Source organism: Malaya genurostris, chromosome 3 (assembly GCF_030247185.1).
Source record: "Malaya genurostris strain Urasoe2022 chromosome 3, Malgen_1.1, whole genome shotgun sequence".
NCBI classification, from domain to species: domain Eukaryota; kingdom Metazoa; phylum Arthropoda; class Insecta; order Diptera; family Culicidae; genus Malaya; species Malaya genurostris.
The window spans coordinates 212,559,433-212,586,927 of NC_080572.1; the positions used below are offsets into that span (position 1 = coordinate 212,559,433).

At 36.2% G+C, this 27,495-nt stretch overlaps 1 protein-coding gene across 2 annotated transcripts in view; it reads left to right on the forward strand.

Moving 5' to 3' along the window:
- The window catches only part of LOC131438760 (G-protein coupled receptor dmsr-1), a 475,110-nt gene extending 447,821 nt beyond the window's left edge, over window positions 1-27,289 (forward strand). For both annotated transcript variants that reach the window (XM_058609005.1, XM_058609006.1), the window contains exons 3-8: window positions 632-1,125; window positions 5,191-5,359; window positions 13,754-13,880; window positions 15,474-15,668; window positions 24,083-24,328; window positions 25,908-27,289. In XM_058609005.1, coding sequence (XP_058464988.1) covers window positions 724-1,125; window positions 5,191-5,359; window positions 13,754-13,880; window positions 15,474-15,668; window positions 24,083-24,328; window positions 25,908-26,229 — 1,461 coding nt within the window. In that variant the 5' untranslated portion in view covers window positions 632-723 and the 3' untranslated portion in view covers window positions 26,230-27,289. The remainder of the gene's footprint in view (window positions 1-631; window positions 1,126-5,190; window positions 5,360-13,753; window positions 13,881-15,473; window positions 15,669-24,082; window positions 24,329-25,907) is intronic.
- Window positions 27,290-27,495: the final 206 nt, after the last annotated feature.

Consider the following 27,495-nt stretch of genomic DNA (forward strand, 5'->3'; position numbering starts at 1 on the left):
AACTGGATAGGGTATGGTATGGGGCTGTCCACATGTTGAAAAAAAATAAGGTAGCTTAAGATCGAGTGTATAGGTAATCTAAAATAAAATCATGATTATATATGGTTCAAATTGTGTAGGTGTTCATTGGTATCATTAGATTTTTTATCGTGACGTCACAAATGAACAAACATTCATCCTTGACAGTTCAGCGATATTGTTTACAAACAAGCTTAACCAAAAATTGAAGAACACGTCTTAAACAAACATCTTTACACTTTGCAACTAATAAATCTCAAAAACAAACCGTATCCAATCGTGAACAAATGTTTTAAAACTCTATTTAGTCGATATGGACCGTAAATGGTCTCACACAAACACTCTCTGTTTACAAACAGTACTGCTGGACTGTGAAAATGTGTTCATTAGATTGAGGTTAGCAGTGACGGTAATAAACCTAATTTACAAATAGTACTCTCAAATGCAAGTCTAATCGCATGACTTTAGTAAAGGGACTAGAACATATGTATTTCAAGTTGAAACGATAGTTTGAGTTAGGCAATATTTGTTTTTGGATGCTATTGAACCTTTTCATCGATAATACAATAGACTTAGGCTTTCAAATCTATCAATAAATTCCATTTCTTTGCAGAAAAATGTCGACCGGATGAATGGAATGAGTCCCAAACCAACGTTATTAGAGTGGCTAGGAGAAGTGCTGGTTAGAACTACGCCAATCGAACAATGCTAGACGTCGATGAACGTATGCTAGAATGGTTGCACCATATCTATCACAACGATAGTTCCACTTCTCTGATCTTGAACACTACCGAGTTCCGGTATCGCCTGATCAAAGTTCTGGACTCCAATATGACCATCGCTCTCAATGGTTCGAGCAAGTTGTACCGACGTGCGTTTGAGTTTCAGAATATTTCCGAGCATAACATAACCTACGAATATGTCAATGATTTCCTGGAAAAGTTGTTCCAATCCCTTAATCGACTGAATCGAACGACTCCTTCTAGCATCACTGACGGTTGGGATGATGACGGTGGAGAGCACGAGAACTGCAGCGAATACTGTAAAGGAACCGTACGGGATTTGTTGATGGACTACAAGGTTATGCACGGCTATATCGCACTGGTGGTAAGTTCTAATAATAACTGCTTTGCATTGTTATTTTTGTTATCAAATCCCCAATGATTGAAATATTCGATAAAGTAGACTTCATTTGTCGATTTTTCGATTTAGTTTTCGACATCTTTCGTACGACCTTGATCAAAACAGTTCCCGGAATCACCGTATGGCGCTCTCAGTCACCCGATTAGATTTTTTTAGGTTGCTGCATCTGTCATTGCTATTCTATTCTGTATTGAGTACATCTGCGATTGTGCGTGTCGTCGATTTTGTACGTGTAACGTGTAACGAGTTTGTATTAAATTTTGCATCAAAACGGTTTCAATGATGCGACAACATTGCAAATGTTAGAAGCGTGTTTCGGCAATGATACTATGGAAAAAAGTGGCACGAACGTTTCAGAAGTGGCCGTGAGTCTGTGAATGATGATGAGAAAATTTTCAGTGACAAAAAAGGCGATGCTCACAGTTTTCATTGATTAAAAGAGTGTTGTGTATCATGAATTCCTTCCACAAGGTCAGACCGTCAACAAGGAGTATTATTTGGGCGTTATGAAACGTTTGCGTGAAGCAATTCGCCGAATTAGACCGGATTTGTGGGCAAACAACTCGTGGATCTTGCACCACGTAAACGCATTGTCACACAATACGATCGTGATCCGTGAACATTTGACTAAAAAACGAAACGAATACCATTCAGCAATCACCGAATTCACCTGATTTGGCTCCCTGCGACTTTTTCCTATTCAGTCGGCTCAAGAAACCACTCCGGGGAACGCCTTTCAGCACCCGAGAAGAGTTTATAGAAAAACCACAGATGGCTCTGATAACCACACCGAAAAACATAATATAAAAAATGTTTCGAGGATTGAATCAAGCACTGGCATAAGTGTGTTGCAGTCGATGAGGAGTACTTTGAAGTGGATAATATCGATTTCGATTAATAATCTTATATTTTTAATTTTCTGAATAAATTCCGGGAAGTTCTTGATCAAGGTAGTAGAATACTTCTCACAATTCTTTCGACGGTAATACTTTCAAACTTATTCGTTTCATTAGTTGTGGTAATTGTATGGTTTTTTATTTATTCATTCTTTAAACTGTTTTGTTTATCCTTTTTGAAAAAAATGAGCAATTTTACTTTATTGAAAAAGCCAAAATCTTTCGATTAGTGTAAAATCTGCACTTGAGTAATGAACTGTAAAAAATTACTTCATCTGTTTTATATTTTCTCGGCAGTATTTAATTTTTAATTTGATTAAATAAATAACTACACAATTTTCAGAAACCTGAATTAGTTCAGATAATTTTCAGAAAACTTTGAATTAACTCAGATGGTAACAGAGTTTTGACGGTTTGGAAAATCCGTGATATCTATAACAAGTAAACCATGTTGCGTTCCACGCATGCTGTTTTTGCATTCAAAGTTTCTTAATCCTGCTAAAATATGATTTTGAACGAATTTGTTGTGAAAACTTACTTACTTTACTGGTGGGCACATTTTAAAAATTTTCCATGCAATTTATGATAAAATTTTCAGTAGTATGAAATAAAAATAAAATAATTCAAAATTATAGTATTAAAGATAAAAACTCATGACGCTTGTTTGTCTTTCTCGTGCTCAGAAGTGAATAATTTTTTACTCTCTTTTACCCTGTCTTATGGGATTATGTGTTACAACTTTAGTATATTTAATATTATATAGTTACAATTCCAGAAGTAACAAATGAAACCTTGCACAATTTACACCATACATCGATTAATGATATTCAAAAGTGTGAAGAAAGGTGCCAATTCATTTCATTGTGCCTCTGACATTACCCACCCACTTTTTGCATGGCAAAATCCGTGAAATAATTAAATTTACGCGACATGTAAATCAATAGTAATATGGAATAGTCAACAGTTGAATCGAAAAAAAAGAATAGAATTAACGCTTAGTTTTGTGTTTATTTATTTATTTTAATCTGTGTAAGTCGCACTTATCCAATTCTTGCATGCAGCTGTTCAAAATGATAACACCGTTTTAAAAGTTGAAGTAAGGAGTGTATCGAAAAGTAGTTAGCAACATTGATTATTGAATAAAAAAGCGAAAAAAAAACATATTTTGACATCAGTTTTCGATATATTGTAGAAAAATTACATTTTTATGCATTTCACTGATTATATTGAAGAAAATCCTAGTTTCTGTGAAACGCTCGCACTTTGGACTTGACATTCTTCATTAAATTCTGCACAGTTACTTTTGTGACTTTCCTGGTGGCAGCTGTTCAGTTTTTTTTAACTCCTGCATGTTTTGTGACACTGTACCTTCCTTCCGATAGTGCCGCTTGACAATTGCCCAATACCTTTCAATTGGCCGAAGATCCGGGCAGTTCGGTGGGTTGATGTTCTTTACCACGAATTGTACATTATTTTTTGATAACCACTGTAGAACGGAGTTGACGTAGTGGGCTGAAGCCAAATCTTCTTCAAACATTCTTCCTCGTACACCTTGGCGTTAATTGTGCCCTTCGTGAAGAAAATCGACGACCGAAAACCACAGGTACAAATTGCTTGCCAGACCAACACCTTCTGCCCAAACTTTTCCATCGCCACCGTGGTGTCAGCGTCGTCCAGGTCCTAGTACACCGATTTCGTATAATATTGCGATCCGGGCAGCGCTCGAGAGTCTTCCTTGGCGTAGGTTTCGTCGTCGATCAGGATGCATCCGTCTTTATTCTGTAGAATCCGGTTATACAGTTTTCGCGCTCTTGTTTTGGCCTGAACTTGCTGTACCAGGGACTTTTTCGGCACCTTCTGTTTTTTGTACGTTTTCAGGGAGTTCCGAACTTTGATCCGTTGAATCATCCTGATGCTGGTGTTGAACTGCTTGGCCAAATCCCGCGTCGACGCCGATTGGTTTTTCCTGATGTACTCAACCACTTTTAAGTCCCGGTCGAGCTGGCTGGGACCCGTTTTTCTACCGGATCGGGGCAAATCCTTCATGGAAAGGGTCTTACCGAACTTCTCGATAATATTTTTGACACTGGTGTGGTGCACTTTCACCCGTTTTGCAATTTCGTTGTACGTGACACCACTTTCTGAGCACCAGGTGTGTAGAATTTTCTTTCACGTTTCCGGATCAATTCGACTCATCATTGAAACGATAAACCGCACCGAAACCAATCGATTGCGCAGCTGTTATTGACATGTAAACAAACATGTCACCGCAAAACACGCTGCAAAAAATTAAGCCATTTCAAAGTAATAACTGTTTGAATGTTGCTAACTAATTATCAATACACTCCTTAGTTATTAACGCATACGCATCATACGTCAATATGTTCCGCTCACTGAAAATTATGAGAAAATGAAATGGTGTAGATAAAAGGTGATTTTTTTTGCTGGTATACTTTTGGCAACACTGTTTTTGACAGATCACGCGTGAATCGTGTCTTGTGTCATTGTCGATCTTGTTCAGTTTGGTCTATAATTTAATCATGCATCGTTTCGTCTATAATTTAATCATGAAGAAGCGCTGGTAAAGTTGGAGGAAAATTCATTTTTTTATCAATAAATTGTATTCGCTGACGAGGCTTATTTCTGATTGAATGGATATGTCAACAAGCAAAATTTTCGCATCTGGAGTAAAGATCAGCCAGTAGTATAGCAAGAGCAACCAATGCATCCCAAAAAAGTCACTGTATGGTGTGGTTTCTGGTTGGACCTTGCGCATGGGCCATCTAAAGCGGAGCCGCGGTCAACATTTGGAAGAAAGCATCTTCAAACATTAAATTGTATTGATCGTTCTATCGATTTCAAAGAAGATTTCATCAATTTTCTCAAATATTTTGTATTTTTTCAAATCAAATCCTATACCTCTTAAAAAATCACCCTTTATAGTTTCTGAGTTTCTGTGGCAGAATACTGGAAGGACAAAAAAATTTTTTTTTCATTTATCCTACATTCCGAGGAAAAGTAGATCAGTACAGTTGAAGTTTAATAAAAACATTGAATTTTTGTTCACTTTATGATCACCTACTAGTCGATCACGAGATTTATTGGTTTTGCGGTTCATTTGTGCTTATTTCAGATCTGCGTGTTTGGCACGATTGCCAATATCCTGAATATCATCGTCTTGACACGAAAAGAAATGACCAAAATACCCATCAATCGGATCCTGAAGTGGCTTTCGGTAACCGACATGTTTGTCATGGTTGAATACATCCCCTTTGCGTTTTACATGTACTCCATACTACCAGGTGAGTATTAAATTACAGTCAGCATTAAATGTTTGGTTAATTCAAAGAAAACAGACATACAGGCTCCCCTATGAACTGTGTGTAAAATTTGCTCAATCTGAATGGCGAACACTTGCAGATGTCACCACGATCGACACTTCACGCTAGATTTTTGTTTTGTTGTTGGTGTAAATGACAAGTTTGTTTTTGTTTTATTCCGACCGAAATCTCGTGTGATTTATGCAGCTCGCTGGCAACAATAAGACGTTCTAGCCAGTGCACATAGTGGGCCAAAACGGCAATTTCATGCCTTCAATTATTTTTCAGCAAAACCATAGACTTTTCATCATTGGTGTCTTATGAAAAGTTGCACGGGTTGTTACTGCGGTTTTATGTATATGGACGGCCATGTTCTAGTACACGTGTAAAGACAGATAAAAAAATTAACTTTTTACTGGAAGCAGCTAGTGAATTTTCGTCTATTGTAGAAAATTAAATTTCGAGTAACTTTACTTAAGAATTTTTTTTTCTAACTCTAGCCGTTAATTAATTTTAGGTGGTTTAAATAATAAAGTTTTAAAAATCAGTTTTTTTGTTCTAACAAGTTTTATATTCTTCTGAAAGTAATGAATTTTTCTACAAAACTAGATTTTGTGCAAATACTTAACAGTCTATAACATTTCAAAGTGCTATGATATATTTCAAAAGAGTTATGAATATTTTTATGTAAAATACAGTCGAAATTCAAACTTATATATCGCAGAAGATAATAATAATAATAATAATAATAATAATAATAATAATAATAATAATAATAATAATAATAATAATAATAATAATAATAATAATAATAATAATAATAATAATATTAATAATAATAATAATAATAATAATAATAATAATAATAATAATAATAATAATAATAATAATAATAATAATAATAATCATACTAATAATAATAATAATAATAAGAATAATAACAATAAGAATAATAATAACGACAATAATAATGATAAAAATAATAATATGTAACTGTGAATATCTTCAATATATTTTAGAAATATATTTTTTTATAATTAAAAAAATTTTTTCTTAGCTAACACATTGTTGTAGATATAATCCAATTTGAAAATAACACAACATCAAAGCAACCGGCGATTCTCGAGCTCCAACCTGTGAACATTGGTGGATGTGCTGTATAACAAAGACAAATGTGGCGTTTACACTATTGCTGGTAGCCAGCATGCTGGTGCTAGTATACTGACACGCCAGCAGCTGGCAATGTTTACACTATTGCTGGAAATTTCTTACTGGCAAAATTTGTAAAAATCATAAAAAACAATAAAAAACATCTTTAAAATACTTAAATCATCATGCTCATTAATGATATTGATCCACTTTGCGCGAACAAATGCTTTTAACTAAGAAAAACATGAAATACCTGCGAGATATACATCAATTTCATTCCGTCGCCATCTTGAATTTCACCACCAGCATCACTTGCCAGCATGAAATTTAGAACGATCAAAAATTTTCATGCTGGCAACAACCAGCAGCTGGCAAGCGTTTACATTATGCTGGTAGTCAGCAGAAGTGTAAACGGGGCAAAATTATCTGTCTTTACACGTGTACTGGAACATGGCCGTCCATGTACATAAAACCGCAGTAACAACCCGTGCAACTTTTCATAAGACACCAATGATGAAAAGTCTACGGTTTTGCTGAAAAATAATAAAAGGCATGAAATTGCCGTTTTGGACCACTGTGCAGTGCTATCGTAGACAACGTAGCCAACATCTCGGGCGTTTGGGGCTATCAAAGCTAGCAAGTCAGTGAGAGCGATGTAAACAAAAAATGAAGAGAAACAGGAAAAGATGATGGTCACAAGAAAATGGCGGTACAACAGTGGACTGGATTTATGTGACATGGAAAAAAGTTGCCTATAACCAGACCCTGTCAGCTTGGAGCGAAATCAATCTTCAGTTCAACAACGCCATCGCACGGCATCACATTCAACATATCATGTCAATTGTATGGGTGCGCAGCCCTGCTATTTTGGCGCGCACGAATTTGACATTTCTCTCCCCTACTTCTATGTATGAGATTCGATGCGGACTCACCTGAGGGCGACATGCTCGCAAAAAAGGATGTTGCCAATGATTTGTTCGGGAAATGTGAGAGCTGGATATCTTGTTAATATGATGTCTTTGCTATAACACTTAGGGAAATCGTGTGATAAGTGTTAAAACTGTAGTTCCGGCACGTAGTGGAACGTTTTAAAAGATCGCGACGAATAGTAGAGTAAGTGGCAGTAGTGTTTCCAACGTACAGCAAATTTGGAATTTACACAGGATTTTGAGAAAATTTAGTTCGAGCCTGTATATCTGTTATCTGTGGTTAATTTTTATGTCCGATTTATTAATGATTTAAGTTCATAGCAGGTATAGGAATTTGCGACAGTGAATAATTAAGGCTGAGCTCATATACGCTACAAATCATTGATCGGCTCTAAAAATTCTTCGATTTCGGTAGGAAGATAGACTACTGCAATATTTGTGAAAAAACACTTCAACCAAGGCTGGAAATAGACCGTTCCATTCCCCAGTTTAATAGCTTGGAATTTGAATTGGAATTCAGTATGATTCCTAAATGGATTCCAAATCAAATGCAACATCCGATTTCGACTCGGATCGGGATCGGTTGTTCCATCTGATTTGGAATCCATTGAGAGTTCATATTGAATTCCGTTCATAGAGATAGGAAAAATTTGGTGTGGATTTGATGTAGGCAAAGACATTGTATTATCAAGATATCCAGCTCTCACATTTCACGAACAAATCGCAAGCAACATACTTTTTTGCGAGCAAGGCGCCCTCAGGCGAGTCCGCATCGAATCTCGTACATTGAAGTAGAGGAGAGAAATATCAAATTCGTGCGAACTGAACTGAAAATTGATTTCACTCCAAGCTGACTGGGTCTGCTCATAATCAACTCCCTGCTTTAAATGTTAGTTCCTAAAGCCGACGCTTTTTGTTATGGTGGCGTTATTTTCAACAATATGTTAAGCTATGTTCATATCGTTTAAAGCGCACAGTTTATGATTAAGGAAATTTACTTCTGTCTGATGCTGAAAATCAATCCGAAACAGGGAAACCACAAGTCAAAGGGTTCTCTATAATTTGACATGCCATCAAACAGGAAATGAAATCTTGCTTATCGTAGTTTGATTATATTCTTACAAATCAGTTTATTTATGTTGGTGCTACCGAATGAAAAAACGATATGAACATTACTTAAACACAGCATCTAACAACGGATTGAACCCAGGGAACCAAAAATTAAGGCCTCAAACCAATTGTATGCAGATTACAACCGTGCCACCGAGGTGCTCACATTCTACTAATGAATTTAACTTGGTGGCATCATCCGATTCCATTCAATGCTACGTCATTTTGTACCGCTCATTTTTTCGGAGATGGCAGAGCCGATTTTTACAAGTCTAGGCTCGTTTGAAAGCTACTATTGAATTTTTGATAAAGTTTGAAAATCACATGGCCGTCACTTCCGGTTCTGAAAATATAATAGTATAAATGACGTAATGGACTAACCGCATATTTTTCATCGGCTGAATTTTCACAAAGGTGACAAATTTCGATAAACTTAGCCTTATTTAAAAGCTAACAGTGTCAATCAAATTTGGAAGGGTTATAGCGAACGTTTTCGGTTCAAGAGATGTAATGTTATATGTGACTTAGCCGACAAATCCCAATGTTTATGGTCGAAATGAAAGTTTCCGGTTCCGGAAGTATCGGAAATAGGGGTAAAAAACTCCAAAACGAAACTCACTCATTTTCTCCACTTAACTGATTTTCAAAAACTTAGATTCAAATGGAAGTTTCTATGGGACCATAGGTCGTTCGGGTCCGACTTCCGGTTCCGGAGTCATAAGTTAAAATGTGATTTAAATTTCAAACCGTCATTCAGTACAAAAAAAGAAAGATTCTTATTAATTTGATATAACTGCTTACGAATCAACCCAAGTAGCAAATGTAACTTATTGAAATTTTAAGAGGTTCTACAATTGTTTTAGAATTGTTTTTTTATGTTAGATAAGTTCAGGAAGATTTTTAAATATATTAAGATTGGTTATGCAACTTATCACTGTTAGGTTTTACAGTATTACCAAAAAACCACTACAGAACAATTTAAGGTACATCTGAAACAATTGTGCAGCAAATCACCAACTTGCCCACGTAGCACTAGCAGTTATAGAAGCTCTGCAGAAATTTTCACATCGTCATGTAAAAATGAAGTAACTAAAACGAATGCTCAACTTATCAAAAAATTTCCAAATGACTGTCATAATTGTATCGGACTAAATATATGAGGTCAGTGTGTGCAGTTTTCTTCATTTTTAGAAAAACAATTCGAAAGTTGCAAATCACAATTGTCGGTTTCACTAAGATAAATGATAAAACTGTATTGTTGTTTAAGTCAACTAGTTTGTTAAAATAAAAAAACAACTAGTTTGATAGAAATAAAAACAAAAATTTCTCTTTTCAATATTTACATGTTTATATTTCCTTTTATTTAGAAAAAATAAATCATTACGTCGGGTGAACCATTTTCTTTTCAACACACTGTTACTCTCGATGCCATAATGAAAAATATTGAAGAAGAATTCATTTCAAGATTTTTCATATTAATTGAAACATCAATATGATTAAAATCGTCTGAAAAGGTGTATGAACGTTCGACAACTTTCTTATACATATTTCAAACACTATCTTGATCATATTCATTGAAAAGAATAGAATGTTATTTTCATAGAAATTGATGTGAAATCATCTAAACACGTTTATTCAAAGGCGCTTGAAAATTTCAGGCGTACGAAGACATGTTTCACCATAAAAATACAGTTCGTTGTTGGTTTTTCTATTTACTAAATCATAAAAGATCAATTCCACAATATGTAGTCTTACCATTCATTTATGTGCAGAATATTTTTAAAGTTCCATGTTTGTATTACGACCAGTTGTATATAAAATCAAATGTGAAACTTATTCATTAGAAATTATGTTTGTTATGTTTTTGTAAACATCAATTCAATTCTTGTTTACATTAAGTAGTAGTTTCCATAAGTTTCACAATTGTTTTTTCGCTGATTTAATTGCTGCATTTATCTGGGATCTGGGATTTTATTGGGATCGATGCATGAGTTTTTGTATCAGTTGCACAATACTTGTGAATAAATGTTCGTAACAACGGATAAACTTAAAGATATGTTGCACAACAAAGAAAAATTGCGCTTTTTCCATAACACAACAGTCACTAGAATAGTAATATAAACTAATTTGATAAATTGCACAATCAGTAGAAAAATACAGGAAAGCAACTTAACGTGCTACTTGGGAAAGAGCTTAAGTTAGTTTATACCCAAAGAAACTTCACTATTTTATTCACGTTTGAAAATAAAAATTTATGACAATATCCAATATATTTTTCCAATATGGCGGCTCGCATTTGGGACAGTACTCGCATGTGTCATGATGGCGACATTTTCCCAATCAAAAACATCCACGGATACACATCCATTGCCGGTACCCAGAATAAGGCATTATGGAAATCATAAAACATTGCTTTTCATGAGACCATATCTATTACTGATGATATTGTGAGAAAATCCCGTAAACATTTTCATGATTTAAATAATGTTGTTCATAATATCATTAAGGACTAAGGCCAGTAGGGATGGTACTCGAAAGGTAAAGTATCGATACCTAGGGTATCGGGATACCAAAATTTTGGGTATCGATGCATGGTATCAAAAGGCAATAAAGTATCGATACCTGTAAGTATCAATTGATACTTGAGCAGCAGCAGGTTTTTCCATACATTTGTTGTGAAACTAGTATACGCATATTTCTTGCCACATAGATTGCACCTCGCCTTTCTTGACTTTTGGTCCACTTAAAAGAATTTCACATTTCACTTATTTTCTCAAAAAATTTCATATCATAACCTTTATGTCGATACACGGATACTACACTAAAAGCCAATTCCTATTGAACATTTAGGAGTTTCGTTGGTTTGTGCAAAAGCACATATTCTTTTTCTTCGGCTCGTCAGTGTTAATTTTGCGATTTAAAGTGAACTACTATTATTATTACCACGGGACCAGAGACGGACGGAACGGAAGCACCAGGCTCGCGCATGTATTGGTATGATGTGGACTAGCGCTCGTTGTAATTCGTACTCGACAATCTTGCGTCGTCCCACAGGCGCACTGAGAGAGAGTGCAATGAGTGTGAAATATTGCAATGTTTGAATCCTCTGAGAGTATGGCCTTTATGTGCTTGTTTTGTTGATGGTTTTCGCTCAGTTCACTTTCTTTTAGTGCAAGAAGCGAGATTGTCGAGAACAAATTTCAACAATGGCTAGTCTACGTCATACTAATCCATGCACGAGTCTGGCGCTTCATTAAATCCGAAGAACAAAAAAAATTCAATTGGGGACGGGTATAGTGGGATGGGTTAGTCGATGCCTTTCACACAGCCCACCTGGGTTCGATTCCCAACCCTGAACATAGTCTTAGAATGTTTTTATGGCCCGAAGAGGCGAATGACCTCAAGGTTAAAGCCTCTGTAATGGAAACAAAAAAATACGTTGTAATGGGAATTGACATTAATCCGTTGCGATACTATAAGTATCGAGACCAAAAGTATCGATACTAACAGTATCGCTCTGATGCTATATCGATACCAAAAATACTCGATTCTTGAAAAAAAGTATCGATACCTCAAAGTATCGACTCGGTATCGGACATCCCTAGAGGCCAGTGTGTTTTAGGGCGTTTTGAAGGGCTATTTTCACGCTTCAAATCTGATTTTCTCAGAAACGGTGACGAATATAAAAAAAACCCAACTAACAATCTCTTAGAAAATTAGTTTAGATTTTTGTGTGAATATTTCAGAATGATTGATTGATTTTCGCGGTTGGGAAAGTCTTTTTTTCTGAAGGAAGAATTGCATAGCTGAAAACAGAAACTTTCAACTTGTTCATTGAATATCTCGCCTTCAAAAGCATGGATCAAAAATCTATCCTGACAAGTATGAATTATGCAAGCATTCCCCTTTTACACATTTTTCGCAAAAACAAAGAAGGCTTCACTTGATCTCGATTACTGTGAATTTCACACAGCGAAATGTGCACAAATCTAATCAAACTGTTCTAGATTTGCACTAAACTGAGGATATTTACCTTCGATTTGAGAGCAAGAAATCCTAATAGTTCTTTAGAAAACTTTTAAAGCCATGAGAACGGCTGATTTTGTGTGATGCTCCCCACCGTTGTCCTCTTTTCTTTGTTTTTTCACCAATGCAAACGACTGGCAGCTGTGACGTAATTGCTCTCGTCGGAAGAGAAACTAGCTTTGCAAACGACACACAATACATCTGCTCGCAGTGGCGATAGAATCCAAATTGATCCAATTTTTGTTGAGAGGTTTCTTTTTACGTGATTTCGTTTGTAGCTTTTTCACTATTGGGCGGTCCTAACGGCTATAAAAATAGCCGCATACAGAATTTTAATGTCGATTATTTCATTTCGGATTTGCATTTCATTGAAAGACACTATCAGGATGCTGTTCGAGATTCATTCCTGCCTTTCAGAAGGATCAAATTGTGGAACTCACTACGATATTAAGCACTGTTCGGAACATTTTTCTCGAACGATTCGTACAGCAGCAGATATCTTGTTCTCTTCCTCAGAACGCATTCTGATTGGCTGGTGTTGACATGGGTGAAATGAGACAGGTTTTTCAATAGTATACTATTGAAATACTTCAATGCTGTTACTATACACGTTTAAGTTGAACAATTTCGATTCTATTGGCAATTAGATTATATAAATCCTTTCACAGATCACTGAGCTATGAGCTTTAAAATACGAGAAAGGCAAACGCGCCTTATGAATTATCCTCTTTGATACTCGTTTATACCAAACATTTCAGAAAAGTTTAAATTTTGAATTATTTGAGATTTTATCACACAACTGAAAATTTTATCATAAAATTGTGATCATATCTCCGATGGCATGTTGCAAAAATTATGTTGATTCGTTAGATAAAACAAGAGATATTCACGATCAAAAACTTATCACTTCCTCAGAGGGTAAGTTTTGAAAAGGCGCCCTATAGTAAAGTAAGTCGTATTCACGACAAAACATATAAGTTGTCGCGATGAAAATGAAGTGTTATTTTTGTGAAGGTAAGTCGATTTCTATGTCGGCGAGAATTTGTACCTGCGAATTTGTAACTACGTAAAAGTTATGAACTTACTCACCCCACTACATTCTTCCTGGAATCTTTTTGTAATCAATGACGTTTATTTGATATTTGTCTTATCTTTCTTACAGATCGCCGGGACTATCCTTTTTCATGGGCAGTATATTTAATGTTCCACATGCATTTCACCCAAATTCTTCATACTATTTCAATCCTATTGACCGTTACGCTAGCTGCTTGGAGATACATTGCAATAAAGTAAGTTTATATCGTTTGTGTTTCGTTTCACGATATGGTTTAGTTACCTGAGATTTCGAAGATAAAAATACACCAATAAGACAACAGACGATTGTAATTTTCCAATACCATCTAATATAAGTAAATGTTTGTAGCTCCTTTAGGGGGACAAAATTCCACAATTTAGGGGGACAAAAACATTTGTGGCTTAGCCTTATACTTTAGAGCTATAATGTCTTCAGAACAAATGATCAGTGAAAGATAAGCCATATTTTGAGACATATGGTATTAGGGTGGTTCTTATTATTAGGGTGATCCAAAAATTATTTTCCGTATGTGTTGAGATAGAGGACTGCACCCTTCGGCAAAACTGTAGGAAAACTTATATCAAGCAACTTTGCCGAAAACACTATTGTATCTCTAACGGTTTTAGTGTTACAGCTATTTTAATAGAGCAACTTAAGGTGTTCCTAAAAAAATCAGATTTTTTGCTCTAGCTTTCTTATTTTTCAGTTCTCATTTTGGGTGTCCTTGAATATCTTTTAGAGTTTGTTGAAACAAATTTTTTGATGACTAGCGCATTCAGATAGCGTTTTCTGAACAGAAGTTATGAGCAAAACTAGATCAAAAACAGATCATTTTTAAACTGCTATATCTAACATTGGAGCAAATGAAAAAAATCTGTTTCTTTCATTTTGATTGAAAATACTTTTGAGCATGTTTATAAAAGAAATGGCGGAGGAGATATTTTTTAAATTTTTTAAATTGTGTTCAAACATTGGGTTTTACCTTTTTTTATAAATATAAAAAATAGGTGTGTGTTGTCAACTAAGAGGTCGAGATCTCAGAGATGGCTGGGCCGATTTTGATCAAACTAGTTGCAAATGAAAGGTCTCCCCGTCAAATTGATATATATCTAGATCCTTCTCATTTGTTTCAGTTCTTAAAAAATTCAGATTCTCTAACGGTTTTAGGTTAGAGATACAACAATAGTGTTTTCGGCAAAGTTGCTTGATATAAGTTTTCCTACAGTTTTGCCGAAGGGTGCAGTCCTCTATCTCAACACAAACGGAAAATGATGTTTGGATCACCCTAATAATAAGAACCACCCTAATACCATATGTTTCAAAATATGGCTTATCTTTCACTGTTTATTTGTCCTGAAGACAGTATAGCTCTAAAGTATAAGGCTAAGCCACAAATGTTTTTGTCCCCCTAAGTTGTGGATCCGGGCCACTGTGCAATGAAGGATGGGATTTTTAATATACAGTTAGATAAAAACCAAATTAATCTTACTCAGATTAAATTTCATTTACAGTTTTACTTTTATAGCTTTCTTTTAAGTTTACAAACTATACTCGAAATGAATACAACAGACCAAATCATCACCAAAATGTCATTTAAAACAATAAACAATAACAATCTTAAGTCGAACATTTATAAAACTCTCAGAGTTACACATAGCAAAACAAGGCCATCTACAACTGTTGTAAATATCTTCTACCTTTGAATCCTTGTAAAAATCGTCTGAATCAGAAACTGTTGAGATCGGTTTGTTTCCGTTTGATAACGGACTTGTTCATTCAACCAGTCTAATCTGTGTTTTATTTTCAGATGCTCGCACGGTTCGTTGGCTCTGTACGCCCAAACCAATTACACTTACGCGATTCTGTTCTGTTACATCCTGGCACCGATCCTGTGCATGCCGACGTACTTTGTCTTCACGATACGGCAGACTCGGGTGTTCGAGCATGACACCCATGTGATGCTGTACCATCTGGATGCTGATGAGAATACCTCTGTTTACCGGTGAGTTTCATGTATGTGTCTCGTTGTGTATAGGAAAAAAAAGTTAGCTCTCCCGTCAGGAAATCTGCTGATCACAGCCAGTCCAGTAAGAAATCTCTCAAGCTTCAGAGCATTTCGTTGTTACTGTGTCCAATGTTCCTTTTAGCACGCTGTTATCTTATCATTATATCGTTGCCACTAACAATCTTTTTCCATATCGTAGTTTGTTATGCAATATCCGTCAACGTTACGAGAACTTGCCTGAAGTAGCGTGATGTTAGAGGAAGCGTTGCTAAATTCGTAAATTGATAGTGCTTTATAGTTTCGCATTCCGATACCAAGTTTGAACTTCTGCCACTATAAATTTCTTCTGTTGTTCTGTCATGATCTATGATAAGTGAATAATCATTTTCTTAGTTGGATAGTGCGACGTGCGGCTACAATGTGATCATACATCAAGTTCGGAAGGGCTATGGCGGACATTTCCGGTTTGGCAGATGTAATGTCAAAATGTGACATAGTCGACAATTCCCGGTATTTTTAATGCGCTAAAATTTCTCGGATGATAAATCGATTTTGAAAGACTTAAACTACGAGAAAGCTAATATTTGGTTAATTGATGAAGTCACAATACTAATGACCGAGAATAGAATCTTATAAATGTTTTCATGAAACTATTTAAATGGTGAGAAAAAAGGCATTATCACTCCACTAGGTGGATTAAGAAGGTTTTTTTTTATATTAAAGTGATCATAAAAATTGAGAATACACTTTCTTTTGATATCTTTACGATATCAGCTATATCTTGCATCTACACTTTTCGATTCATTTTAACGATGGAATGAATTTTTGAGACGATTTCCCGAACAAAAGTCTTATTAAGATGACCAGAGTGTGGTCAATCATTGGTGTTTGAACGACCATGTTTAAGTTCAGTACAACAGTTAAAATAATTGATTTTCTTTGAGCAGTGATTACTATTTGAACCATTTTGTGGCTTGCTTTGTACTTTTTTTTAAACACAATATTTTTGGCATTAAAAACGGCCTACTTTTTACTATACGGGGCCGGCCTTTTTCTGTCATAATTTTGAACGATAATAACTCAGTCATTTGTTGATGGATTAATATACTTTAACATAAATCGATTTGGAAACATTTAACTTGAACATATATGACAAAGTCGCTACAGCATTGAAAAATTGATTTGAATCAGTGGCGTAACGAGGAATTTTAACGCCTTGTGCAAAATAAGATACTATCGTTCCTTTAGTGAGCAAAAAACTGAACTCAACAACTGGAGTGATCGCTAACGAATTGTCATCGCCGTTTCAGTGACAGTTGTTCTTGTTTTCGTATTATTCACGCTCGGAAATGTCTGTTTATGTGCCCAATTCTCGCCATTTGCGGGAAGTTTTACTTTTCTGTTACAATTCGAAAAAAAAATGCAGCTGAAGCGCATCGAATGCTTTCAGAAACTTACGGTGATGTTGCTCTGAGTAAAAGAACGTATCGGGAGTGGTTTCAACGTTTTAAAAATGGAGTTTTCGATGTCGAAGATAAACATGGTGGTGGAAGAGAAAAAACCTTCAAAGATGAACAACTAGAAGCATTGCTTGATGAAGATTCGTGCGCAACCCAAGAAGAGCTTGCCGAATCGTTGGGAGTGAATCAACAAGCCATTTCAAAACGTCTCGAGGCCCTGGGCATGATTCAGAAAGAAGGAAACTGGGTGCCGTACGAGTTGAAACCTAGAGACATCGAGCACCGTCTATTTGTATGTGAGCAACTGCTTCAAAGACAAAATCGTAAGGGGTTTTTACATCGAATCATAACCGGTGATGAAAAGTGAGTTCGATACGATAATCCTAAACGCATAAAATCATGGGGAAACCCCGGGCATACTACTTCGTCAAAGGCAAAACCGAATATTCACGGCACCAAGGTTATGATTTGTATTTGGTGGGATCAGCTCGGTGTGATTTACTACGAGCTCTTAAAACCGGGTGAAACCATCACAGGAGATCGCTACCGAACGCAAATGATGCGCCTTATTCGCGCACTAAAAGAAAAGCGGCCACAATATCAAGAGCGACATGGCAAAGTCATCCTCCAATGCTCAACACGACAATGCTCGACCTCTTGTCGCAAATGTGGTCAAAAAGTATTCCCCAGATGTCGCCCCTTCTGACTTCCACCTATTCCGTTCGATGGCACACGGCCGGGCAGATCAATATTTTCAATCCTTCGAACAGTTGGAAAAATGGATTGCTTCATGGATAGCGTCAAAAAAGGACTCCTTTTTTCGAGCCGGGATCCGAAAATTGCCGGAAAGATGGGAGAAAGTTGTCGCTAGCGACGACCAAAAGTTTGAATAATACATCTGTAAGCACTTTTTCGCGATAAAGCTTTTAATTTTGGAAAAAAAAACGGCGGATGCAGCGCCGCTCTAACATTTCAATACCACTTTTGTAGAACGATTTATCTTTTGCCTTCAAATAGGCCTCAGTTTCATTTTTTCAGGTCTCGCTGAGAGTCAAATTTGACGAATACGGTGGATGTGGGATCGATTCGAAGTTCAACTCATGTAGTTTTGCCATTTTTTCCATAAATACGTTTATTTCTTAAGGCAGTTTACATAAGTTTTTCTTCGCCGTAGCATCACTTTTACATAAAATTCTTATCCTAATTTAATTCTAACATAGTCACAACGATTTGAATTTATTAAAACATATTCTCTTATAGCTTAAATATCATCTTAGGTAATTCGTCATTAATTATGAAATCTACTCGGAAATACTATTTGAACCAAACGATTAACTTCTATAAATTATAAAATAAGCTGATATTTTCAGACATTTTGTTGATAATTTCATAAACTGTTTCGAGTTTGTTTGTATCATTACATAATTTTTATTCTAATTTAGCTATTGGTTGAACTCATGGACGCAGCTGGAATCAGAACTAAATCTTAAAAGGGGCCTTTATTAAATTGAAACTCCAATTTTCTTTATGAAATGATAAATAAGTTTCATGTATGAAAGGTCACGACAAGCAAGAATGTCTCGAACTGGGACATTGGATAGTCTACCTTGGGTACGCAAAGAATTTATTAGTTGAGATCTGACATCACGATACTCCACGCATGTCCAAACGACATGATCAATATCCCGATAACCTTCTCCGCAAGCACAATGATTAGTCTCGGAGAGCCCAATTCGAAGGAGATGTGCATCTAACGTGTAGTGATTGGACATGAGTCTGGACATCACACGAATGAAATCCCTACTCACATCCAGTCCCCTGAACCATGCCTTTGTCGATATTTTCGGAATAATTGAGTGCATCCACCGACCCAAATCATCTTTATCCCAAGAAGCTTGCCAGCTGGCAAGTGTTCTTTGGCGAGACGAGCTATAGAATTCGTTGAAAGCAATCGGTCTCTCATAAATTTCACCCTCAATAGCACCACGTTTAGCTAAAATATCGGCTCTTTCATTGCCAGGAATGGAGCAATGAGCCGAGACCCAGACTATAGTGATTAGATAATTATTGTTCAATATGTCGTTCAGGCACTGTTTTATTTTGCCCAAGAAAAACGGTTCAGTCTTGCCAGTCATGTTTGAGCGAATTGCTTCAATTGCACTCAGACTATCTGTGAAGAGGAAATAATGGTTTGGAGATAATGTGACGATTACACTCAAACTATAATGAACTGCTGCTAGCTCTGCTATATAAACAGATGAAGCCTAAATGAGGCCGAAACATTATTGTTGAACATACCAAACCCTGTCGCTTCTTCAATTCGCGATCCATCCGTGTAAAACATTTTCTCAGAGTCAATATGCCTGAACTTACTTGAAAATATTTTTGGGATTTCCGCCGAGCGTAGATGATCCGGGATTCCACGCACTTCGCGCTGCATGGATGTATCGAAAAATAAAGTTGAGTCAGGGGCACTTAGGATGCTGACACGGATAGGAATATATCTTGAAGGGTTGATTTCCTGTGACAAGTGATTAAAATATACTGTCATGAATTTTGTTTGAGAACGAAGCTCGACTAGTCGTTCGAAATTATTAATTACCATGGGATTAAGCACCTCACATCTTATTAGCAGGCGTGATGAAAGCTCCCAAAAACGATCTTTCAATGGAAGAACTCCCGCCAGAACTTCAAGACTCATTGTATGTGTCGAATGCATGCAGCCTAAGGCAATTCGCAAACAACGGTACTGAATTCGCTCAAGTTTGATAATATGAGAGTTTGCAGCGGAACGAAAACAAACGCATCCATATTCCATCACTGAAAGTATCGTTGTTTGATACAATTTTATTAGATCTTGCGGATGAGCACCCCACCAAGATCCTGTTATTGTTCGAAGAAAATTTACTCTTTGTTGGCATTTCGTTATCAAATACCTAATGTGTCCTCCCCACGTGCATTTGGAATCGAACCACACCCCGAGGTATTTAAAAGTTAAAACCTGTTGGATCATTCTTCCAATCATATGGAGCTGAAGACTAGTTTTGCCATTGTATTGATTGAATTATGGCACGTTGCCTATTCTTGATGAAACAACTTTTTTGCCATATGCGTTCTAGTCGTTTCTTTGCAATTTCAGCCCTCAAACGCTCCAATAACGCTATACAATACTCACTGTTAATAGAATTTTCTTTATCGACTATAATAAAAAAAAACCTTTCCAGCCGATTGTTGCGCTTTGGACCAGGTTCACTAGTCGCTGTCGACTCAGATGACGATCGTTTTGATTCCGAAGTGAAGTGATGAATCCATGTTTCATCCATTGTCATTTGAACAGAGCTTTCTCATAGTCAAATACTCATGCAATATAAAGCCAACACGTTCTTTTGATATCTTTACGACGTCAGCTAACTCACGCATCTTCACTTTTCAATCATTCAAAACGATTTTGTGGATTTTTTTAATATTTTCTGGCGTTACCGTCTCATTTGGACGTCCACTGCGTTCTGCATCATCGGTATCTCTACGACCACGTTTGAAGTCAGCAAGCCAACGTTATATTGTTGTTTTTTATGGAGTCGAATCTCCATAACACTTTTCAAGCCATTGCTTCGCTTGAACGGTATTTTTCCCATCAAGAAGTAGTGTAAAATTAAAACACGAAATTGTTTTTGATCCATTGTTCTGAAGATAACAAAAGTAGCGCCACTCTTAGCACAATAACTCTCAAACTAATGAATAAAAAGGTTAGCTAGGGATTATTTTACTGTCTGATAGTTTTTTGGACAGTGTAAAGTGACGTATCTATTCAGTATTGTTTGGCAAGTCATCATGAATTGGTTAACTCCAGAACAACGCTTCCAAATCGTGTCAATTTATTTTCAAAATCAGTGTTCAATAAAAACTATTTACAGCGCAAAATTTTCTTCAATGATGAGGCGCATTTTTGGTTCAATGGATACGTCAACAAGCAAAATGACCGCATTTGGATGCAAATTATGTTTGCACACGCAGTTCAAAAATTACTGATGTATCCTAATAAATGTACTGTTTCATGCGGTCTATGAGCTAGTGGAATCATCGGTCCCTATTTTTTTTAAATTAAGGAAAAATGAAGAAATTTCTTTAAAAACGCCCAATCTTCAAGATACGAATGTGGACGAAATGTGGTTTCAACAGGATGGTGCCACTTGTCAAACTGCGGACGAAACAATCGACTTATTGAAAGAACATTGTAACGACAACATTATTTCGAGCAATGCACCTGTTAATTGGCCTCCGCATTCATGTCATTATGCCACTCGATTATTTGTTGTGGGGATACGTTAAATCATTCGTTTATATGGGTAAACCAGCAATGAAAATTTTACGTCTATAAGGACTTTTGTAAAAGATAGTCATGGTGGCCATATGCTAGAAATCATATTTAAATGTTAAATGCCAAGAAATTATCCACGGGTGTTTTATTAAAATTTCAAATCAGTGAGCTTTCAAAAACTCCCTTTATAACACATAAATTTCCACTTTAGTCGTTGGATGCTTGCAAAGGAACTTCTTGTTGAGTGAGTGGATGACAAAACTGAGTTACATCTACTCTGCTCTCTGGGTAGTCGCTTTTGCAATGTGTGGATGCCATTTTTCGTCTGCTGCACAACGTGTTCACTTGAGTATATTAAATACCAATTAGCTGTTGATTTTGATTCTCCGGTAATTTGCAGTTTTCATATAAATGATTTTAAATCTAATTTCACATGATATTATAAGTAGAATTCGACCAGAATATATTCAATCTTCTATTATCTCGATTCACTGTTCAAAAAATAAAAGTTTGTACGTACCTCAATACCCGACCGAAAGACAAGTAGGTTCACAATTTTTCCTACCAACCAAAATGACAGTATCACGGAAGCAAATGATTTCTAATGGTCATGACTAAATCCAGTAGATAAAAGAATTGCCAAGTCGTCAGTGATATATGAATTTTTGGAAAGTGTAGAGTCAATTATTATGAATGAATCTAATCATCAATTTTCTCATTCCTAAACAACATATGCGCTTTGATTAGAATAAGTTTTTGGTTGTGCAACCACACTAATTAAAAATTTGTGACTATTAAGTGAACCAAAGAATTGTTTCATTTTTAATGTCATTGTGCTCAGTTGCAGGCCCGTACCCAGGATTTCGTTTCGGGAGGGACAACAGATAGGAAATAACGCATCAAACTGATAATTATTGTTTGTCGAAAAAAACTCAAATATAGCGTTTTCAGAAGTACCGGGAAGGGCGGTTAGAACTTTTGACATAGATCTCACATCGATTTCTCAGAGATGACCGAACTGATTTTAACATACTTATATTCAAATAAAGTGTCATTTTCATTGATTAAAAATAGACGAAAATGACAAGAAATTACTGTCACTCTCAGCTTCGCTTGCAAACTATGAGAATGAAATCCATGTCCAGTTATTGACATAAGCGGGACAGTAGTTTCAAAATTGTGTTTTTTCTTTTATTTGCCCTTTCAGCCATTTGCAGTTTTTAGTGAAAATCCCATAGTATGCAGTGACGATATTCAACCGAAGCTGTGAGAATTGAAAATGACAGAAAAAGGTTTCACAATAACTTTTACCTGTTGGTGCTCGAATTTGTAGAAGTTTTGGTTTCCAAAGAGGTTCTGGGATGTAATTACTTCGATTTAACATATTTTAGTCACTTTTTATAGCCAAGCGTCACAGATTTTCAATACAACGTTGAAAGAATGAGAATCGAAATTCTGCTGATGTTCCCTGAAGACGTTAGTTTGGTTTCGTCTTGTCATAGAAGAAAGAGTGACGTTAGCAATTATACTCTCTCATTTTTTCGATGAGAAACGAAAATGCTTCGTCTCTCTTCGTTTGCTCTGGTGTCGGTCATTTACGAATGAGACAATAAAATATTGAAAATGACTGTTGGAATGTGTGCACTAATTTTTCTCGGAGATGGCGCAACCGATTTTCACTTAGTATCAAATGAAAGGCTTGAGATTCAATAGAAAAATTCTGAATTTTATTCAGATCCTCCTTTCAGGACTGAAGTTACAGGATGATAAGCACAAAAAATCGATTTCAAAAAGAAGCGGATTATTCAAAACTGGTTGATTAAATCTTCTAGTTAGAAGATCGTGTTAATTGATGGCCAAAAAAACTCACGCCGATTCTCGGGCCCGGACGAAAGTAGTAGTTGAAAATCTCAAAACCTAAATTACTTCACCTTGATTTTTCGAAGAAGTTTCGATTTTCGGTTTTCACAAACTTAGCATGCATTATTTGGATGTATTTAATCTGTTGATACAAAAGACGAAAAGGTGGCCTGTTGGAGAAGGAATATGACGGAATCTCAGCTCCAGTTGGCTTTTTCCCTAACTCCTAAATAAATAAATGTAATTTATATAGATCCAACTTCCAGGTTTTGAATTATATGGAGAAAAATGCTGGTGACTATGCAAAATTCGCGAAAATTCTGCAAACCGTTATCTTATTAGTTGATGGCCAAACTAGCTGGTTTTGGCTATACCGGTTCTCAGATTTCGGTTCCAGAAGAACCGGAAGTAGTGATAAAATGAATTTATAAACCGTATGTATCAAACCAACCGATAAAAGTGTCCGATTTCGGGAGGGGTCATGACCACTTGGGCCCCCCTCTGGGTGCGTGCCTGCTCAGTTGTATCTTGTATGTATAGCTCCGTGTTTTTTCTCCATTGCTTCTAATTTTCCAGGGTGTCTCTACTGAACCCTAGAGACATTTTTAATTGGTGACGCTTTCTGTTTGTAAGAACGGAAACTGGAACGTGTTACTCAAACAACATATGAAAATGCTTGTTTTTTTAGAAATATGATCATTGTTAATATTGATTCATGTTAATTTGACCTTGAAATGTTCGTCATCTAATCGTGATCGTTCTTTTAATTACAGTTACAACTTTTGGATTCACTCGGTGATTATAAAACTGCTACCCTGCATGATTCTTACTGTGATCAGTTGTGTCCTGATTCGGGTGCTCTGGAAGGCTAGTAAACGGAAGCAGAAGCTCAGACAAGGTGAAAACTACAACAAGATCGGTGCCGGTGCGGAGGTGACGACATCAAGTCACACGGCTAATCATAACACCGCTCCGACCAACGCTGCTACCAGTTCTACGGCAATCAGCAACGGAAGCAGGTCAGTTATTTTTCCGTTTGTTCTCATTTCCTCCATCTTCATTACCCAATCATCAGTGTTTGAGGCTGATTGGAATGAGAATCCTTAGCGCTGGAAGATGCACACTTTGATCTAGCGATGCAATGCCATTGATTGCAAAGGTGACGGATAACAACAAAAAAAAATCAGTGCTATAGACTTCTTATTCCCATGGCAACCATAATAATTTAACCGACGACACGACCTGCCACTCGTCTATTAAAACTGTATCGCAAATCTGACTACCCCTCAGTAACTCGAAATGTCAAAACGAAATTGCTCGAAAATTTGTTAAAACTGGCAACTCGATTTGATAAATTATTGATTTCGAATAACAGATACCTTGGATACTGTTGTTCAAAGGCATGTTTATGTAGATAAACAAAACTAACTCCGAATCGATATACCAGTCGCGCATTTTACCACTGTACCTAAGAACAAGAGTCGGCCCTTAAAAGTTGAGTGAAGCGCTATGTTTTTGCGATACCGATATATATCATTTTATTTGCACTACCAGTAATTGTATGCACCGGAAATTTGATAGCATAGCAGTTACCAATCAACTACATCGGCATCTCACACCATCTTCATTAGAAACATTCAATAATGTATTGTAACTATTACATAGTTTTCATAATATATTCAAATTATGCGACTAAGACTTTCCTATAAGTAGATCGTATCGTCAGTATTACTATTTTTTCACGCCATTGAGACAAACTTTTGTTTTATGACTTTTGCTAACCCTAGAATAGTTTTAGTATGACATCTGGATAATTCTTGTAAAATTCTCTTGAGAAGACTTGAAACGCCTCTTCAATAAAAATCTTCATGAATAACAATCAAGTTTTTTAGCATGATTTAGCAGAGAAATAACATAAATAAATGCATTTTTTCGTTACTGACTCAATGTATAAAGGATCTTTGAAAATAGCTTAAATTTAATAATGGTGTTTCAAATCGACATCACAGAACACAGGAATTTCATTATCGTTCTTTTTCCATTGATTTAAACTTCTGTGAGGGTTCTTCTAGTGTTACGATATAATATTTTTGGTCTTAATTGAATGCATAATAGACGAAATAAACATCCTGCTCCACCTTTTTTTCGAGTTCTAGAAACAGTAATTTTACTTGATTATTAGCAAATATACATGATTGAAAATTCAGTTTCGTTTTGTGTTGCAACAGATTTGGAAATACATGACTGCATTTTCGTGGATACTGACAATGGATCGGGATACTATTTGTTTGTTTATTTCTATAATTGCGGTTTCTTGACAAATAACGCATAGCAACCAGAACAGTGTTGCCTAAAAATATTAATTTTATCATTATCAAGGGGTCGCTATATTTGTGGTAACTGACGGAAAATCACTCACAGACACATTTTATTCCAATTTTTCTTCGGAGTGCCTGGTCGTGTCGTCGATTTAACCTTTATTAATTTTCATCGTTTGAAAGCCATCCAAACTGTAGTCACGGTAGTCACCGAACATACACCGAAAGTGTTGTTTTGTTTGAGAATGCATATAAAAACAAACATTTTAACTCTTTGCAGAAACCCAAAGGCGGACCGGCGAGCCGATCGAACCACTACACTATTGGTGGCCGTGCTGCTACTCTTCCTGTTCACCGAGTTTCCCCAGGGCATCCTGGGGTTGCTGAGTGGTATCCTGGAGAAATGTTTCTTCACACGGTGCTACACACTTTTCGGCGAGGTGATGGACCTGCTTGCACTAATCAACGCCGCTATCGGTTTCGTGCTGTACGGTCTGATGTCGAAGCAGTTTCGCACTAGTTTTAAGTCGGTTTTTTGTAAAGCTCCAACCCATAGAGTCGAAATCACTAGGATGACCGGTTTGACCACCACTTGTGTATGATAGAAACCAAAAACTGGGCTAGCTGGTGGTTAAAACAGGGAAAATGCTTGATTCGATCAATTTACAGCATAGCTATTGAGGGGGTGAATTCGTTCGATTGGGAACAATGCATGTTACTGAGTGCTATGTTCTGAGCTCGACATGCCTTCTAGTATGATTTTCGAACGACGGACTTTGCACTTTGAAACCGTGAATTAGTTCCTTATCGACCGAGTTCACCCGTAGCACTCAACTTATTTGCACTGCTTCTGTAGTTATAATTTGAGTGTCAGCTCTAGGAAACGATTATGATAGTTATGAAACTAAGGGATCTAAAATCTTAAGCATTACAGCTTGGGTTGGAGTAGTTCAATAGGTAAATTTACTGTGTAAATATTGTTAAATTGCATTAAATAGAAAGTGCGTAGCAAATTCAACAAATACCATCTGTCGACTAATTTCGAATTGTTGAAAACTATTGCACACATCTACTGCCGTTCCAAGTATAACTGTCCCATGTATAGGAAATCCCATAAAATATGGGATAATTATGCGTAGAACGACGGTTTACTGATCGTATTCGTTAGAGCCCAAACGTAATACGGTTAGTAAATTCGAGACATGGACCAATAAGTTTATATTTAGTATAAAATCGACGGTAGTAACAAAATAGGAATCAATTGTTTTAATGTTGCATCGAATGATATATTGATAGATGATATTTAATAAATGTTTTATAATCATTCATTCATTCATTCACAAACCAGTGGTAATCCGGAAGCGACAGATTCTTATAATTATGAGCCACAACTCTTCAGTATGAGCACTGTTCGACACGCAACGCTAAGTCTGTGATGAAAAATTCTGGGACTTTTCAAGTCAAAAAAAAAATTTAGCGAGATTGTAAATATGTATCATAATGCTAAACACGTATGCCGCTAACGGAATACAAATATTTATACTAGGAATTCTTGGTTTCAATGTTTATAAACAAACAAACAAAATTTTCTATGAGCCTATGTCAGTGTAAATGATTTTTAAAATGTTCGTTCGAATAGTTCGTCGCGATGTTGGCACAATATACTATGCTGAAAACATACTTCTGTGATTATATTATATGAGAAATCCTTAAACAAAGCCTACCATTTTGCAACAGAACAACTCTCCTAGTATTTACGCTTGATGAAACCGTTATCAAGATAGACAGGTGAGTGGAACTATTCGATTGTTTATTGGGAAACAAACGAATTTAATGGTTTTGATACGCGGTTTTGATTGAAAGTTGAA